The sequence below is a fragment of the Conger conger genome, chromosome 8 (genome assembly GCF_963514075.1).
Source record: "Conger conger chromosome 8, fConCon1.1, whole genome shotgun sequence".
Classification (NCBI taxonomy): Eukaryota; Metazoa; Chordata; class Actinopteri; order Anguilliformes; family Congridae; genus Conger; species Conger conger.
In genome coordinates this window covers 13808663-13827428 of record NC_083767.1, presented here as the reverse complement: position 1 = coordinate 13827428, position 18766 = coordinate 13808663, and the positions used below count along the sequence as shown (strand labels likewise).

At 45.9% G+C, this 18766-nt stretch overlaps 2 protein-coding genes across 5 annotated transcripts in view; one reads left to right on the top strand and one right to left on the bottom strand.

The window, feature by feature from the left end:
* The window catches only part of slc10a7 (solute carrier family 10 member 7), a 93258-nt gene extending 86317 nt beyond the window's left edge, over positions 1-6941 (top strand). For 2 of the 4 annotated variants that reach the window (XM_061252351.1, XM_061252355.1), the window contains exon 12: positions 2631-6941. In XM_061252351.1, coding sequence (XP_061108335.1) covers positions 2631-2663 — 33 coding nt within the window. In that variant the 3' untranslated portion in view covers positions 2664-6941. Of the gene's footprint in view, positions 1-1716 lie in introns of all 4 variants that reach the window. The other 2 variants (XM_061252354.1, XM_061252353.1) reach the window with 2 other exon arrangements.
* A 1590-nt stretch (positions 6942-8531) lies between these two features.
* Positions 8532-18189, bottom strand: LOC133135139 (reelin domain-containing protein 1-like). The gene is made up of 7 exons (XM_061251930.1): positions 18178-18189; positions 16855-17068; positions 14147-14369; positions 13036-13178; positions 10850-11009; positions 10526-10589; positions 8532-9301 (listed from the first exon to the last, which is right to left on the bottom strand). The coding sequence occupies exons 1-7, from the start codon at positions 18187-18189 to the stop codon at positions 8693-8695; spliced, it is 1425 nt and encodes a 474-aa protein (XP_061107914.1). The 3' UTR covers positions 8532-8692.
* Positions 18190-18766: the final 577 nt, after the last annotated feature.

Sequence of the window (18766 nt, the reverse complement as noted above, 5' to 3'; positions counted from 1 at the left end):
CGACTGAGACTGAGGCAACTGTCCAATTACTTTTGGTCCCATAACATGGGGGGGGGGCTATGTATAATGGATTTAGATGGATCACTGGATATGGATGTAGATACCCTCGAAGGTGACAGTCTGTGCTTTAACCGCATATTCATTGTTTGATTTCAAATCAAATGTGCTGGTGTACAGAGCCAAAAGAACAGAAGTTGCACCACTGTCCAAATACTACTGCACTGTATACACACACATTCTTCTATATACAGTGGGAGCAATAATTCTTTTGATCCCTTGCTGATTTTGTAGGTTTGCCCACTTACAAAGAATGGAACTGTGTAGAATTTTAATCATAGGTACATTTTAACATTGAGAGACAGAATATCACAAAATAATCCACAATAACAGCATCATATACATTTTATAAATGTATTATCGTATTTTTGCATGAAATAAGTATTTGATCCCCTACCAATCAGCAATAATTCTGGCTCCCACAGACCAGTTAGTTTTCCATTAAAAAGCACTTCTAATCGCAACTCATTACCAAAACACCTGTGTCATCTCGTTACATCGTTATGTAGCTGTATAAAAGACACCTGTCCACACAATCAATCAGATTCCAACGTTTCCACCATGGCCAAGACAAAGGAGCTGTCTAAGGACATCAGGGACAAAATCGTAGACCTGCACAAGGCTGGGATGGGCTACAAGAATATAAAAAATATTTACAAGATATAAGCAAGCAGCTTGGTGAGAAGTTAACAACTGTTGGAGAAATTATTAGAAAATGGAAGAAACACAGTCACCACCAATCTCCCTCAGTCTGGGGCTCCACGCAAGATCTCGCCTCGTGGGATATCAATGATCATGAGAAAGGTCAGGGATCAGCCCAGTACTACACAGGAGGAGCTTGTTAATGACCTGAAGGCAGTTGGGACCACCGTCACGAAGAGAACCATCAGTAACACACTACACCGTGAAGGATTAAAATCCTGCAATGTTAAAATGTACCTATGATTAAAATTCTACACAGTTCCATTCTTTGTAAGTGGGCAAACCTACAAAATCAGCAAGGGATCAAATAATTATTGCTCCCACTGTACATGTATATACGTGCGTATGCGTGTCTGCATATTCACACATACACACATGTACTGACACACTCATACAACCACACTTTCACACACACATACACACATGCAGACACAAATGTGCTTTTCTGTGTTTGAATATGCATATGTACATACCTCTATGGCCCCATCTATACACACAAACTGAATTTCTGAATTTCATCTTTTAACACGTAATTGGTGAGTCATTATTGGTGAATTCAAGCATACAAAAACCCAAAGCACTGCTGAGTAGGTTTCCTCAACCAGGACTGACAGCCTTCCCAATTTAGCATCCCCTGTAGCCCAAGTCTCACTGCAGTCACTTCACATAACCCACACAAAGGATGACTTCTGCAGCACATACTCAGCAGGTCCAGCAGAAACGGTTGGCCACTGCATTTAACATTTTGAACAAACCGTTGTGATCAACCTTTGAAACAGGACAACGTCGGAGCTCGCTCAAACGCTTTCAGATCCATCCTCTACCAGGAGCCGTCTCGAGCACGTGAGAATGTGTCCTCGGCCGTCTTGTGTGAAGGGGCGACCCCGAAACAGAGGAGGGCGAGACCTGTTCCTCTCTCACTCTCCCTCTCTCTTCTTCCCTCCTCCCCATCCCCAGTCCAGTATCTTAATGCGATAGGAATGTATTTCAACCCAGCCGGGAAGGCTTTGTAAGTAAAGTGCTGCGCTTTAAGTCTTTCACTAATCTGCCACCGCAAATTAAAGCAATCACTTTATATGCGCAATATTGCATAGTCAGCCAATCACAGGGTTTCTCACAGTAATTTTTTTGATTACTCTAAACTGGTGGGCTTTTGGGGCTGGAAGATTTTTGGGGGCTTGGAGATTTGAACTGGGACTGTTTGAAATACTGTTGGGAGATGGAAGATTTGTTGTATTTTTGACCTTTTTTTATTTAATGTGGATCCAAAGTTGCATGTTCTACTGCTGTGTTTACCTTAGGCCTTTTGGTTTTGGCGTTAAGCGGGTGGAGTTTTTCAAGCACAAGTATGCTGCCATGTTATATAAAATACCTACTTCCATTTGTACTTAACATGCATTACATTTTAAAAATAAATCAACTCAGACCCAAATCTCTTGAATATTTCACATGCCGTAAAAGTATGTATTGAACTACCTAAATATACATGCATAACTTTTAGATGTCTTAAAGTATTTAGAGGTCTTTAAAGACTACTCTAAATCTGTGAGCGCCTAGACTGAACAGCGCTAGGGGGAACACACTGCAGTGAATCTGCTAAGCTTGAGCTGTGACTTGATCCAGGACTTTGTACCGAGCCCTTTGAAACGGTGCTGAGGTGATGGCTGTGTTCAGGCAGGTTGGTTTGGTGGGGGATATGGGTAAAGCTTGGGAGACAGTTGTGTGTATTATCTGTGGAGTTGCTGAGTGGACCAATCTGCATGAGAAACACAGGGGACTACGGCCTTGACTGTCGGTGATCTGACGCTGAAAACGTTGACCCAGGGGAAGCCAAGACCAACACGCTCTTGTTTCTGCTTGTTTCATAACAGGCAGTGAAGTTGACCAACCTGCAGCCCATATGAGCGGACCTGGGAGAGGCTCTGGAAATAGACTGAACCCTTGGACCAAAGTGGAGCGCAAGACCAAACCTCTGCTCTGCCCTCCAACCGCCCTACCCCTGCGCCCACGCCCACGCCCACAACGGCCCCCACACCCTATTCTGCTTTTCCCCCCACTCCTGCCTCCACCTCCCACTTCAATCCGCCTGCCTCTTCTGTCCTCACCCCCACTTCTACCTCCACCCTCACCGCCAGTCGTGCCCCCACACCCGCCCCTGTTCCCATCCGTACCCCCTCTTCTACCTCCACCCCCACCACCTGTCGTACTCAGACACCCGCCCCCCTTCCCATCCGTACCCCCTCTTCTACCTCCACCCCCACCGCCTGTCGTACTCAGACACCCGCCCCTGTTCCCATCCATACCCCCTCTTCTACCTCCACCCCCAGCCGCACCCATACCTCTGCCTCCCCCCCCGACCTAAATGCCCACGGCCTCTTCTATGCTCACCCCCACTACCTCTTTCACCCCCACCCCTATTCTACCTCCACCCGTAGTTCCACCCCCCCACACACCCCCTGACCCTTCCAAGGCAGAAGGAGTAAAGTGCCTTAAAACAAGTATCTGGGACCCCTGTCTGCCTGGCTAACTGCCATGGTTACAGAGCCATCTTTTCTTCTTATTTTCCAAATAAGTCAGAAGTTTTTTTTTTTTTAATCTGTTTTAAAGTGAAATGAGGAACTGCTCTCTTCCCACATGATGTAGGACTGCACTGTTGCCCTGGCAACATGGGAACACTTCCGCCTACTGTTCCGTTACCGTGGGAACTTCCGCCGGCCTCCGTGGACTGACCGGGCTGGCCAGCAGTTTTCTTTCTTACCTTTTTCCATTTCCTTTTGATATTTTTTTATTAAAGACTGAACAGTGTGTGTGACAATCTGCAAATGTCCGGTTTTATTAGCTGTCGGTTGGCTGCTTGTTTCTGAGACCTTCATTAGCGCCCTCGGTCTGAGTGCAGGGGCCTGAAGGCCGGTCTGATTGTTACAGGAAAGCATTTCAAATACTGCCTCCCCCACCCCCCCCGACCACCATGTCCACCCACGCTGTTCTGTGCCTCTGAAACCCGCTTGCGACCGCTAAAACATTTGGCAAAATAAGTGAACCGCCTCAACCCTGCACTTCCGAATCTGCTGACCCTCACCTGTGAAAATTGGAGACATTAGCCCCCCCACTCCACCACAAATCCCCCAATGTACTAATGGAGCAAGGCCACTCTTGTGAGTTCTGTGGAAGTGCAGGGGTCAGACCTACAAGGTGGCAAGACTGTCTCTAATAACGTCATTTAGAATTTTCCACATCAAAAATAGGCTAATGTGCTTTTGCCTGGAGGGCTTAGTCCACCTTATGAGAAAGCTCTCTGGGTTGCGTTCCATCAGGCAGGAGTAGCGCTGCCTGTTGAGGGAGCTGAGAGGAATTAGGGCTGCTCTCTTAGTGGGAATGACCCTCACTTCCACAGAACGCTCAGCACTGGATAGCCACAGTCCGCCCCTGACTGGCCAATCAGGAGGCAGCCATGTTGTGTTTATGACTACTGCACTCACTCTGCTGGGCTTCCTCACCTCATCGGTGTAGGCCTGGGCTGGTCAGCCCTGTTCCTGGAGATCTACCATCCTGTAGGTTTCCATTTCAACCCTAATCTGGCACACCTGATTCTACTAATTAGCAATTAGCAGCTCAACCAGGTCTCTAGATGTTGAATGAGGTGTGCTTTGTTAGGGTTGGAGTGAAAACCTGCAGGGATGGTAGATCTCCAGGAACAGGATGGGCAGCCCTGTGGAACAGGTATGGGCAGGGCGTGGTCTCCCAAACACTTTGAGGAGGAATGTTACAGGGACTATCGTCCATTTTGATGGGGACAGAAATGAAGGTGGTCCATCGCACTTTGTGACCATATACAAGTGGTCTGCCAAAGAAAGGGTTAGATGAAATAAAGTGCAGCACATGTAAACCTGTTCCATTTTCACCCAGGATCCATCTCCGCTATGTGAGGGTGTCTCATTGGCTAGTTCATAGGAAGGGCTGTCCCTCAACCAGAACAGGGTTCAACCATTTCTCTCTCACGCTGCTATTTGTCTGAGTTGTAGCAGGACCAGTTTACAGTATATACTGTCAGGTGTGCCTCCATGATATGCTGGTCTCTTAAAAGAATATAGCTTGTTTTTAAAATGTCTTTTCAAATTTAGACTTTCAGATTGGATCGTGTAGTTTATCTGAGACTGACAATGGACCAAAATCAGTATTGACAATTCAGATATTGCTTATCTTCAGTAAGCCTTCTGAAGCTGGGGAACTGAACTTATGGACAAGCAGCTTTTCTGTCCACAGTATGGGGACAAAAGATAAAGTTGTCGACTGGTTTGGGAAACATACAGTATAATATCTTTTCAGTTAAACTTTTTGTTAAGAGTGAGTTAAACTACAGGGTCTTCTTCCCATTTTAACAGTCCTCAGTCATAAGGAATTTGGTGAAGGATTACATATACCATCATGGCCTGTTTTATTTTTAAATCTGTCTGACACATTGCATGATTCAGAATGAAAATGTAACATGTCTGATTACATCTTACACAGCCTGGGCTGGGAATGTCATGTTCCTGTCCATTTTAAAGATGTGAACAGCTTCGAGTGACAGTGCCATGACAATGACGCACAATGCTAAAGCCTCAAATTCAGATTTATATGGCCTTATTGCACAGGAAACCTGAGGCTTTTGTCCACTTGGGACGACTAGTTTGCAACTCAAATCCTGCTCCAAGTATCCAATGCTGTTTGTTTTACATGTACTTAGAATAAGATGGTTATTGTTTGCATTCCATAATAGATCCCACACAGATGGTGGTCCAGAAAGGAGAGCTCTCTCTCTCTCTCTCTCTCTCTCTCTCTCGTGAATTTATCTCTATAATGCAATTCCCTTTTATACTGGAAGGTTCTTCTGGAGTGCTTTTCTCAAGAAGAACTACAGTAACAATTCCTTCGTTTTTATTGGATGTATCCAATATCTAAAAACTCACCACTTGTTGACGTTAAATAAGCGGTGCTTATGGAATTGAGTAACACCTCTAGGCTGCACGTGTCCATTCAGAGCGCCATTTTGGATCAACGACATCGGTCAGGCTCTGCAGGTATCCACAGATAAGACATTCCAGTAGGTTTTGCTATCAGGCAGGCTGTGTGTACCCAACAGCAATGAAACTGAATGTTAGTAATGTACGTGCCCTGTGTGTGCACGAGATTTCGACGGACGTGCCTCGTTTTAATCCCTGGATCAGATTTGAACATGGACAAGGAGGAACATGGAAACCTTAAATGTAAACTCAGAAATTAACAGTTCCCTCCCATAAGTGTGGTTATGTTTGTCGTTAAATTAGCTTAACTAGGATATACCGTTTATTTTTAATATGAATATCCCTATGACTGCACAAATGCTGTCACTGTGGAGTTGTTTGTTGATAAATAGTCGCGTGAGATACACTCGCTCCACATGGATATTCAAGTATTCAGTTCGGTGGGAATTGACATTCCGGCTTTGGGTTGTTTGTGCTAGCGTCAGTTCCAGTTTCAAGTCATGTTTGCTTGAGTGTGCGTACATAATACATTTTTTGTTTATAATCCATCAGTGTTCAATATTCATTGATCTTTCACCAGATTTTCTGTTCAGTTGGTTTGGGGTCCATAGGTAGCTACTGCTGTACAATACATTATTGTGCTTGTTTAAAGTTCCCTATTAACACTTTTACTGAGAACTTCGCCAATATATATTTATATTTATTTATTTGTGCTCGTAAATGAAGAATGTAGTATGAAGAGGACCAATAAGAGAGCCAGAGGCGAGTGTAATGTTTCAAATGTGAGGTGTAAAAGAAACGTCTCTGAAGTGCATGGTGCTGCTTTGGCGGTTACAGGATGTAGGCTACTTTATCGATGCCTACAAATTGCTGAATGTTTCTTCCATAAATGTGCAACAACCATAGCACTGTTTTTAATTATAATCGTGTGCCTCATAAATATATATTTTAAGTGAACATAATTAAACCTTTATAATATCTATCTCCATTTTACAATTTTAGGAATCCATTTGTGACTGGATACAAATGAGATGAATGAGCTTTATAAATTTTCTGTTTTTCCTTTTTCCATTTTTAGTAAATGATTTTGGTGTACTTTAGCTGAATGTGAATTTCTAGATCTGAAGAAATTGTTTTTATTACAGAAGAAACTGTACAATAAAATCAATATTGTTATTATTCGTGTGCATTAGGTCTCTAATCTTATTTCACTTTCCAGCTTTTTTTCTTAGCCATTTATTTATTAAACGTGTCCAGAGTTCTTGTTTATTTCGTAACTCAGTAACTCAATAACTCATAATGCTATTAGTTTGTCTTTTACTATTCAGCATGAGTTGTACTAAACAAGAGCAGTATTAATACAGGTTTATAACAAATGGATGATCAAAATGGGTACCTTCTCAGTGCGCTTCACTTCAATGCTCTGTGTAAGCCTGACCCCTAGTGGAGGCATGGGAACTCAAGTCTGGCGCAGGAATAAAACCATACGCTCTGTAGGGTCTTCATTGCTGTAAGCCTTAAGCACATTTTCAATTAATTTTATTAACATTTATTGCTTTTATTTCTATGATTATAAACATAATAGCATGTATATCTGTGTTACTGTCACAACGCCTTTTATTATTATTATTATTATTATTATTATTATTATTAATTTCATTTATTTGGAATGGTTTTTGTGTAAGCACACATAAAAGAGCCACACAAAAGAAACCACAAATAATGGGTATGTACAAATGTTTTTTTCATAGACAGTTTTGAGGTCTCATTCAAAACCATAATTACACATTTTACTTTGGTTTGCAAACCCAATAACCAGTAAGCTAACATTCTAACAATACATTATTCCACAACACTAAAAGTAAGTCTGAATTTTAAAATGAAAGTCTATACAGACAATATTTGTTCTTGTCAAATGAAACTTAATACAATGGGGCGGCCTGTAGCCTAGTGGTTAAGGTAAATGACTGGGACATGCAAGGTTGGTGGTTCTAATCCCGGGGTAGCCACAATAACATCCACACAGCCGTTGGGCCCTTGAGCAAGGCCCTTAACCCAGCATTGCTCCAGGGGAGGTTTGTCTCCTGCTTAGTCTAATCAACTGTACGTTGCTCTGGATAAGAGCGTATGCCAATAATGTAATGTAAGGTGATGTATTTAGTTTAGTCTAGATTTCTCTCTCTCTCTCTCTCTCTCTCTCTCTCTCTCTCTCTCTCTCTCGAAACTATCCCTTGTATAATAACTTTCAGTTGTGTTTAAGATTTCATAACATTTGAAAAGGCCAAACTTTTCCCTAATGGTATTGATTATAGAGGTAAGAAGTTGTTCAGTGTTAAGCAAAGTCCACTGTTGTGTTAAGTATCTAATTTGACCTAAGGGAGGAATAATTCATAATGATGCCCCTCTCATCAAAGCACATTGATGAGACAGAGCAGTCGGTGCGTTTGTATGCACACCGTTTGTATGTGTCTTATGTGTCGCATAAGCGTGTGTGTGTGCTTGTTTATGTGTGTGTGCTTGTTTGTGCATACAGTAAGTGTGTATGTGTTTTTGTGTACATGTGTACACATACATTTTGTGCATAAGTATGTGCTTGGTTGCACGTGTGTTTCTGTGTGTCTGTGTGTTTGTGTGTCTGTTTGTGCATAAGTGTGTGTGTGAGTGTGTGTGTGATTGTGCATAAGTGTGTGTGTATGTGTGTGATTGTGCATAAGTATGTGTCAGTGAGTCAGTGAGTGTGTATGTGTGTGATTGTGCATAAGTGTGTATGTGTGTGATTGTGAGTGAGTGAGTGAGTGAGTGAGTGAGTGAGTGAGTGAGTGAGTGAGTGAGTGAGTGAGTGAGTGAGTGAGTGAGTGAGTGAGTGAGTGAGTGAGTGAGTGAGTGAGTGAGTGAGTGAGTGAGTGAGTGTCCGTCGTGCTCCCATGCGCTCAGTTCCCCGGTGGGGTCATGACGTTGTACTCGGCCTGCAGCAGGACGAAGCTGTTCTGTCGGATCTTGCGGATCTGCACCAGCTCGCCGCTGTCGTGCACGTGGATGATGTTCCCATCATGCTCGCTGAGGGACACGGCCGTGCGCTTGTGGCAGTACTGGCTGTGCAGGTACCTGAGCCCCACCGCTAGCACCATGCCCAGCCCGGCCGAACACCCCAACAGCACCCCCACTTCCAGGGCGGTCCTCTGGGTCCCTCCTGGCCCCGGAGCCTCCCCTTCCCCCTTCCCCCCGGCCCCTCCCTCCCCGGCCGGCCCCGTGTCGGCCCCCCGGGAGAGGTTCCGTGCGACCACGCCCTTCTGCAGCACCCGGGACCCGGGGGCGGGGGTCGGCTGGGGCGTCGTCTGGGTCCCGGGGTCCAGGGGAGAGCGGCGAGGGGCGGGGGATGGTTCGGGGTGAGGGGAAGAGGGGGGCGCCTCGGTCTGGGGGTCGGGGGCCGACAGCGGGCTCCGCCTGGGCTCCTCTGGGGTCTCGGCCGGGGTCTCGGCCGGGGTCTCGGCCCTGGTCGTCAGTGGGGAGGATTCCTCAGGACCTGGACTGACCGAGATCTGTGGAAACACATTTTCACCCCGGAGGGGGTGTGAGAGTGTACCAGGTGCTCAGTAGTGTTCAGATAAGGAGAGACCCAGGTGTGGAATGCTTCTGTTCCTCTGTTTGTGTGGAAGCCGGCCAAGCAGCCTCTGGAAGAGGCCCAGCTCCAGGGTGTCGAGCAGAGGTATGCAGGCCTGCGTTGGGCCTCTCCCAGAAACGGGCAGCTCGCCGGCTCAAGGAGAGGTCGGCTGTGACAAGCTAATAACGCTGCCAAAGGGTTACACCTCCCATAAAATTAAACAAAATATAGACAGGCAACCCAAAAAAAAACCTGGCATGTTCTGTTCAAAGCCAAAAAAAAAAAAAAGTGACATTTGGCCACAAGAGGGCGCCTAACCCAAGACCTGCACTGTTTTAATCAGAATCGCATCGCCGGGCCATGCAGGGTTAGAGAAGGAATCTGGAGCACTGAATCAATATGGCAGTCTTGAAGAAGGACATTTAAGAAGCAACTTTAGTGACACAAAATGCCTGACCCTGATTAACTGAGCTTGTGGTTCATAAAGCACTGGGGCTGTGGCTCTGCTTACATGCAAACAGAGGCGAACAGCTTTCAGTGCACAGCCTGGTGGGGGAGGGGAGAAATGATGCATATGACTGTGGTATGCTGCGTCAGGAGAAATCATATTAGATACTGTGAGAGGCCCCAAGTATTGATTTGTCATTCAGTGACAAACGCCAATAGCTCAAAGCTAAGGCCCACATGATGGACAATGTTCTTTAAGCTACACACAGCTGCTGTTATTCAGATGCCTTTTGAATAGCACTGACACATTCCCTGCACCACGCGCACACACACACACACGTACACACACAAACATCTTATAATCCTGACACTTAATTTCCCAATTAGTCACTCCATATCTGAAATGAGGCTGCAGTTTCCAACAGATGGCGCTCTGCTGTATTTGATATATAGAAACAAACAAACAACAAACAAACGATACGTATTTTCAAAAAATTTAAACGTACTCTCATATTTATCATTCCAATCATTATTTGCCATCTCTATAAATCAGCATGTATGTACTTCTACCCAGCCTGTTTGCTGGCTGATAACTTTATAAGGACATAAAGATGTCTGTTTTATACAGCATGGTCTCAGTAAGTGGGCACACGTAGTACAGCGCTATTGAAGTCCATTAGTGGAAGCCTAAGGTGGAGGTTCTCTGATGCCTTACCTGTCCTTCCTGTTCACAGTGCAGGCAAGGCTCAGGTGCACCGCTGGGCCTCTGGCTGTTAGCCCTGGAACACACCGGAAAACATCAAAAGCAGCTGTACTTTCAGCAGAAACACAGCAAAAGCAGCTGTACTTTTAATTGAATGTGCTGTTTAGAGATGATGCCAAGGACTGCAGTGGCCGATTGGTCAGCACCTAGTCTGTCCAACCAAACACATTCCCTGGGTTAGATTTATGACTGGGTTAAAATTATGAGAGCAGTCCAAGGTGCCTTTACCCCTGACTCCCTTCTGGCGGTGTGAGCAGGAGGTTGTGGAGGGCTTACGTGGTCTGGGCCTGGTCCAGGGGCAGAGTGGAGGTTCCCAGGGCTGGGGGTGTGGCTGGGGCAGTGGGACCCCCTGTGGAGGCTGTGGGGAGGGTGGATCTGATGCCAGGGTCCTCCTCTCTCTGCTGGCCCCCACTAGAGAACCCCTCACTGAGCTCAGCTGTGGAGAATATGAGCAAATGTTTTATTAACCTAATGTTTAAGATTGGTTATTTACAATTTACATTTGGAAGTTTCCTCTAGTCAAGGAAACTTACAAAGCCCATTTTCTATGATGACTGGTTTAGGAAGCTGATGTTTTGTTCACTCATTTTAATGCAATAGGCATTTTCCTCTTTGGTCTTATTTCAAGACATTATTACTGATAAAATACAATTCATATAAAGGCATTTGATTAATCTGGCCCTGTACAATTTGATCAACCTGGCCCTGTACAATACAATTCATATAAAGGCATTTGATCAACCTGGCCCTGTACTCACATACTCACACACTCACACACTCACTCACTCACTCAGTCACTCAGTCACTCACTAACTCACTCACACACACTCACACACTCACTCACTCACTCACTCACACAACACACACACACTCACTCACTCACTCACTCACTCACTCACTCACTCACTCACTCACTCACTCACTCACTCACTCACTCACTCACTCACTCACTCACTCACTCACTCACTCACTCACTCACTCACTCACTCACTCACTCACTCACTCACTCACTCACTCACTCACTCACTCACACTTATGCAGACTTCAAGCATTGTTTCATGAGAAGGACCCGGTTGTTGGGAGTGTGAGAATAGCTGTCAGCCGGCATGGGAGAGTCTGATATCTTGTCAACAGATATTTCATAGTTAATTTGCATCACACCCCAAAACCAAATGTATCCCAGTCACCTCATATAAAAGGATCTGGAGACTGAACCTGATATTACCCAAAGGTCCCACCAGAGTGAGCATTTCACAGCTTTGTTGATGACTTTTGGCTGGACGAGGGGGAAACTGCTTTAAACTGTTTGTGTAGGCCACTATTTTCACACAGGTCCACCACTACGCAATGAAAGCACCAACCAAACAGTCATCTTCATCACGTTGACCACTGTGCACTTAAAAAGCACTCTGAACCTCAAATCAGTTGTGCGCCTATTCCGTTGATTTCAAGACTTTAACCATAGAGACCCTGCGTTTGCGCGGTGCAGTTTAGCTGTGAAAGAAAGGCCCAGAACCAGCAGCTGCAGAAAGTATTAACTTCTTATGCCAAGTCAGCATTTTTACACCGGAGCTTTATAATAATTACTGTTCCTTTAGCAACGAGAACATCTGGTGCAGAGAGGGAAGGGCAGGGTAATCCGTTATCAAACAAACTCTAATGGGGCACCACAGTCACTCACAGCTAGTGACGTAATGGCGTATGATTTATCATAATGGCATTATCCGTGCATATGGAATAACGAAACATAAACATGTTGCAGCCTTACGACGGACACCGTGCTGGCTGCCTGTTCTCGTTAAAATCCTGTGAGTGACGTATGGCGTAAGTGGCCGGTCGCGCCTGTCATTTTTAATTGAATGGGCGTTTTTTTATTGGAATCGTGTCTTAATCTGAAAGGCAGTCCCTGTCACCATGTCTCCCCGGCCTGCCCCACACACGCGCTGTACATCCGTCAGATGGCGGGGTGCAGCACCCAGCTCCCCTAATTGAGTTTATTGCATTGGCTAGCCTCCGGGAGGCTGTCCGGGGCCAGCTATGTGCAAGGCATGCCTATTACCCCCCGATCCAGCGGAGGGGGCCGGGGGTGCAGCTGCTGTGAGTGGGTTTACCCTTGAGCTGTGTCCCGGAAGCCTGCTTCAGAAGGACAGCATCAGGGTACAAAACAGCTCAAGCTAGGTTTTGAAACAGCTGGTAGCTGGTTGACCTGTTCAGACCAGCTCCATACTCAACATAGGTGGGCGGGCTGTAGCGTAGTGGTTAAGGTACATGACTGGGACCCACAAGGTCGCTGGTTCGATCCCCGGTGTAGCCACAATAAGATCCGCACAGCCGTTGGGCCTTTGAGCAAGGCTCTTAACCCTGCATTGCTCCAGGGGAGGATTTTCCCCTGCTTAGTCTAATCAACTGTAAGCCGCTTAGGATAAATTACAAATGTAAATCTAAACATAGGGTGTGTGTACCTGAGCTGGTGTGGTTAGCCGGGTCCACCCACAGTCCGGGCTGCGCTTCCAGTCCGTCTCCAATCGAGTTCTCCGTCCTATCATGCACCACGTCGGACTCGATGCGCGCCCAGTACACAAAGTACGACTGCACCACTGTTATGCTGGAAAGGAGAGAGCAGAGGCCATGGTAGACATGGGTAACAGTGCGTTTAAATTGCCACGCATGTGCCTCACCTTCCCAGTCACACCACTTGGCAGAACAGCTCTGTTGGTGCTGAAGAAGTGAGATGCCAAAATGTTTTTGACAAAATACAGAAAATAGTCACATTTTCCACATAAACTCCATTCATGAAGAATTGTGCAGAGACAGACCCTTGGTGAGCTTTCATCTTAGCTTATCACCTCTGTTTATCCTACTTATCAAACGGCTACGTCTAATTTTAAGTCCCTCCCATCTTCCAGCTCCGGTATCTGATACGCTTCATATCCAGAACACGCGCAGCTACATGCAGAACAAATAAAGACTACTTATAAAAGGTTTTACAATATGTGGGTTTGAAAGGCAAAAATGAAAGAGGATGAATATAAAATTCCACTCAGTGTTAAATGCATCATTGCGGAGATAGTTGTTGGGTCAAAACGCTTTCTCCTGTGAGTTTCTAACCCGGCTCATAAGAGCTCAGTGGTACTTCAGATGGAGTTAAGTGGCCCAGACTTCATCAATCACTTTTGCACAAAACGCACGTCTGGTACCTGCATCTTTTTAATAACATATTCATCCCGCTCCTCTTCATCCCATAAAGATTACTATCCCTTTGATTTACACAGACACATTTGGGAAATAGAAAAAGGGGAACGGCCACACTTGCAGTAAATTTACAAGCTCTTTACTGATTCTCCAGTTAAAATGTACAGAGGTCGAGGTGAAGGCGGTGATAAAATAAGGACTGAGATGCGGGCCTGTTCCTACAGGACGAAGCGTGCTGGGCGTAACACAAACACGTCTGTGCTAACACAGCAGCGCTGCTTCAGCAGTGGGCACTGTGCCATGCTAACAGGTCCCCTGTGAGTGATTTAGACCTGGCCCTACACGTGGTGCGTGTCTCTCAGTGCCAGCCAGGGCTCTTACAGGAAGCGCACGTCCCCCAGGGGCCTGTCCGGGGCCCTCCAGACGAAGGACAGGTTCCTCTTGAGCAGTTTGTCGGAGTGCGTGACCGTGTCTCCCGCGTCAAGGCAGCGCAGCGTCCGGGAGCCGGGCGGGACCAGGACGAAGGTGCCCACGATGTGGTCGTCTCGCACGGTGCGGGCCTGCAACAGGAAGCCCATGAAGTCTCTGGTGCTCCGTACTGCCACTGAGGAAACAGGAAGCCAGACCATTACCACTGTAGCCTCCTCATCGCCACTGAGGAAACAGGAAGCCAGACCGTTACCATGACTCCTGTTACCAATGTACCTTCCTCAACGCCACTGAGGAAACAGGAAGCCAGACCGTTACCATGACTCCCGTCATCACAGTGCCCTCCTTATCGCCACTGAGGAAACAGGAAGCCAGACCGCTACTGCTACTTCCTCCACCTCTGTACCCTCTTTGTCAGGCCTCTGCATGTGTTCTGCTGGGGCTGCAGGGAATACTGGGTTCTGTAGTTTCTCATAACTTAATGAATCAATTAAAGCAATGAATTGCACAGTTGCACAGACGTCCTGGATTATGTATTTATTTCAGATTTTTTACAGGTGAAAACAAACCCCAGAATACACTGTGTTCCTCCAGGAATAGGGTTGGGTATCTTTCGCCATCAAAATGACACGCTCCTGCCAACGAGAGCCAAAATGGAGAGTACAGGGGGAGACATTAGCATACAAAATAGTCTCATCCACTGTACACAGTGAATGAGCGCTGCCAAACCCGGCCTCTTTGTTCCCGTGCGTGCGTTGTTGTTCTCCCACCTCCCTTTCTTCCTCTCTCTGGAGCCTGCGTGTCAGCGCGGAGCGGGACCTGCAGTGTGCACTCGGGTGTGATGCGCTCCTGTCATCTTTCCTGCCATTTTGCTAATGTCACAGTCCCGACACAAAGACGCCTAATTGGACACAGCAGCCTTCTATGGTACGTGGGTCACCCAGAATGACTCCTCTTCAGAAAGTGCAGCGCAGTGGAACAGCAAAACACACACAAGCAATTCCATTAACAAGCTGGTCAAATGCCAGTTACACTCCATATTATCTATCATGGCCGACGTGAAACGTTGTTAGAGACTAATTACTTCAGAGCAACGTAAGCTTATATTCATTGCGCTGGCTGTTTAAGCTGAAGTACACGAGTCATTGAATTCACTGCCTAGTAATCGCTGGAGCTGTGTTGTGTCCAACTTATGGGATTTGCTTATAATTTGAAAACATTTAGCTGTTATGCGAAGTGCACCATTCACAATACAAATGTTCCACACAGGAAATGCTTCTGTAGCAGTTGGACCAAGTCTATCTTTATATGCCAGAATTATATATTATCCTTTTGTTGTTTATGCTCTAATTATGTTGCTACTGTTTTACTAATAGACAAATTATTACTGCTATTCATATGGATTTTTGTGTAGTTTTATTCATGCTGCTATAAGTAATATACAATGTAAACTGCTGAGTACAAGGGCGTTTGGAAGGACACAGAGAGGGAGATGGCCTTCACTTGTGTATTTGTCTTTGTTCTAGCTGTAAGCTTTGTGAAGGATGCCCGATTTATTGCAATGAGAGAAGACAAAAATATCATAATTTAAAGGCGACAATGTGGTCTTTAAAGAAAAAAATGAAAGGTCCTTTATGCTGAAACAGCAATTCTGATCTGTGTGTTCAGAACCAGTAACCATTACCTGAGGTGCCCTGCAGGGTAAGGAATTGGGAAGTGAGGTGGTTTGCTCCAACCACAGTTCTTGGACGGGACGATAACCCAGGTTTAGAGTTGTGGAAGGCTTGTTAAACAGTATTAATGACCAAAAGTCATTTTTTCTTTTTGCAAACAAATGGGGACATATATTTGGTTCACGATTGGTTCTCATCAACCTGGTTCTATTGTGGTCTCATTGTAGTTGTGTTGTGGTCATGTTTGACCGCACTCCTGCTCAACAGGAGCACCTCCTCTACATATGCAGGAGACCAGAGATACTCAAATCCGGCCCTCGGGAGTAGAACTGCTGGTTTTGAGCCCTCCCCTCTAATCAGGGGCTAATTTAAACCTGATGCTCCAGATGAGTGTAATCTCAGGCCAATCAGTGCCATTACTGGACTATGGATGATCAGGCAGGACTACTGCAGCACTACTGAGGGGCAGATTTCAGGATCCCTTCTGTTGACCAGACCTGGGTAAAATATGTCATTGTTTTGGATTCAAATCCTTTCTTAAGCTTTACTGAGTTTCTCTGGTGTATTTGAACCAATGAAATACTGTCACAATGTACAAAGCCTGCCTTCTGGATCTCTTGGTTGGCTGAATTAATGGTACGCATTTATATAGCGCCTTTATCCAAAGCGCTGTACATATTGCGTCTTTATCCAAAGCGCTGTACAATTGATGCTTTTCATTCACCCATTCACACACTAATGGTGATTGGCTGTCATGTAAGCCAAGCAGCTCGTCAGGAGCAATTGCGGGTTAGGTGTCTTGGTCAGGGACACTTCAACACACCCAGGGCAGGATAGAAATGGCAACCGTCCTGAGCTATTGACACCCCAATCACACCAGGCAAGATCAATCGAGCACAAAAAAGGATTTGAATCCAAAAACATCCGTTGTTTGAATTGAAGTGCAGATGTATTTGGCCCAGGTCTGCTTTGGACGGTGAGGCCCACCTGAGAGAGTGTCCCCAGGGAGGTAGGAGGTTGCGGTGGTCTGCAGGGTGACGTGGCTATGCTGGGGGTCCTGGGGCTGGGCACGGATGTGCCCCGGCTCCATGGACAGGCAGGAGGAGGGCTTGGCGCCCTGGGAGAAGGCCCAGGCAGGGAGGAGGGGGCTGAGGGAGGTGACCACGAAGAGCAGGAGCATCTCAGAGACGACCTTCATCACCTGAGAGCCCACACGTGTGTGAACAGGACATTCAAGCACAGAGACGCACATGCCCATACACACACACACACACACACACACACACAGGCACACACACAGACACACACACACACACACACACACACAGGCACACACACAGACACACAGACACATGTGCAAATACATACACACACACACACACACACACACAGGCACATGTGCAAATACATATGCACACACTCACACACAAGCATGTTCATACACACCCAGACATTCATGACATGCATTGCCCATTTGCACACACAAACATAGGGACACACGCATCCATGCACAGGAAAACATAAGTAATAATTAGTGGACACACAAACATGTATATAAACAGATATAGACATACATGCAAGCTCATCGATACTGTATGTCCACATGCAAACTGAGGTTTAGGTGACCCTAGTGATATGCACAGTGAGAGGATTCCTGTGGAAATCTGTTTGTCTGTCATGCCCCAGGAAGGCTGAAGGTGACCGCTGATACTTAACAACTTAACAAAATCCAAACTATGGATCTGAAAATTATTTTCTCTGATGCAGCCTGTTGGGATGTGGAGGTAATTGAAATATGGGTGAATCATTTCTAGTGGTTATTATCATGTGCACTGGGCAGGTGCTGAGGTCAAATGTTTTTATTTCTCTCAGAAGGCTGACACTGGCTCGCTTAATGGGCGCCCCTGTAGAGTGGCAGACACAAAGGGAATGTAAATATCGACTCGAATCGCATCGCTGTACGATCCGCTCACTTTTATATTATTTATCTTTTCGAAGGATCGGATTATAACCAGCAGGCCCTGATATTTGCCGTGGGCCCTGAAAAGAAATCCTTCGGAGAAGTTAACAAATCTAATTTTAAGAACGACGGGTAATTCAACAACACAGCAGGCCAACTGTTACAGCCCTTTCAGATTTTAATTAAAAAATAGCGCACTTTATAAACAGTATGAACTGATATGATTCAATTTCGGTTGGCATTGACAATTTCTCATCGTCAAAAGTAATGCTTGACACAATCACCTATCGAACAATATGGCAGATTTGTGACCATTTTCAGGTGTCTGAAATAGTAGTTAAAACTCTTACCTTTAGGGGCATCTTATGCTGGTCTGGTGAGTGATGGGTTTCTAGAGAAAGCTCACACAACTGCATGGTGTGTGGGGACCCTGCCTGGCCCCGCCTCTCTACCAGGAAGTGCAACAGCTGGTGCAGGACACCTCCAGGAACTCTCCGTCACCTCATCCGCCTCTTAATCCCATTGGGCTCCTCTTTCCCTTCTCTCTCTCTCTAGCACACACACTCTCATAAACACACTCACACACACTCACAAACACACATGCACTCACACAGACACACACAAACACTTTCACATAGACACACGCACACAAAAACACTCACATAGACAAACGCACACACACACACTCTCACAAACACACATGCACTCAGACATACACACAAACACACACACACAAACACTCACATACACACGCACATACACACACACTCTCACAAACACATGCACTCACACAGATGCACACATTCACACACTCTCACAGACACACACGCACTCACGCGCAGACACACACACAGACAAATGCACACACAGACACACATACAAACTCACAGATAAAACACACAAACACACAGACTCACACAAACACACAGACATGCACAC

What these genes read in the sequence shown, in the direction of transcription:
- LOC133135139 (XM_061251930.1), bottom strand. An exon ending in CCCTGGGGACACTCTCTCAG is followed by an intron (nt 14,370 to 16,854) that starts GTGGGCCTCACC and finishes CTGTTTCCTCAG; the next exon opens with TGGCAGTACGGAGCACCAGA. An exon ending in CTGGACCAGGCCCAGACCAC is followed by an intron (nt 10,590 to 10,849) that starts GTAAGCCCTCCA and finishes GGTGTGTTCCAG; the next exon opens with GGCTAACAGCCAGAGGCCCA.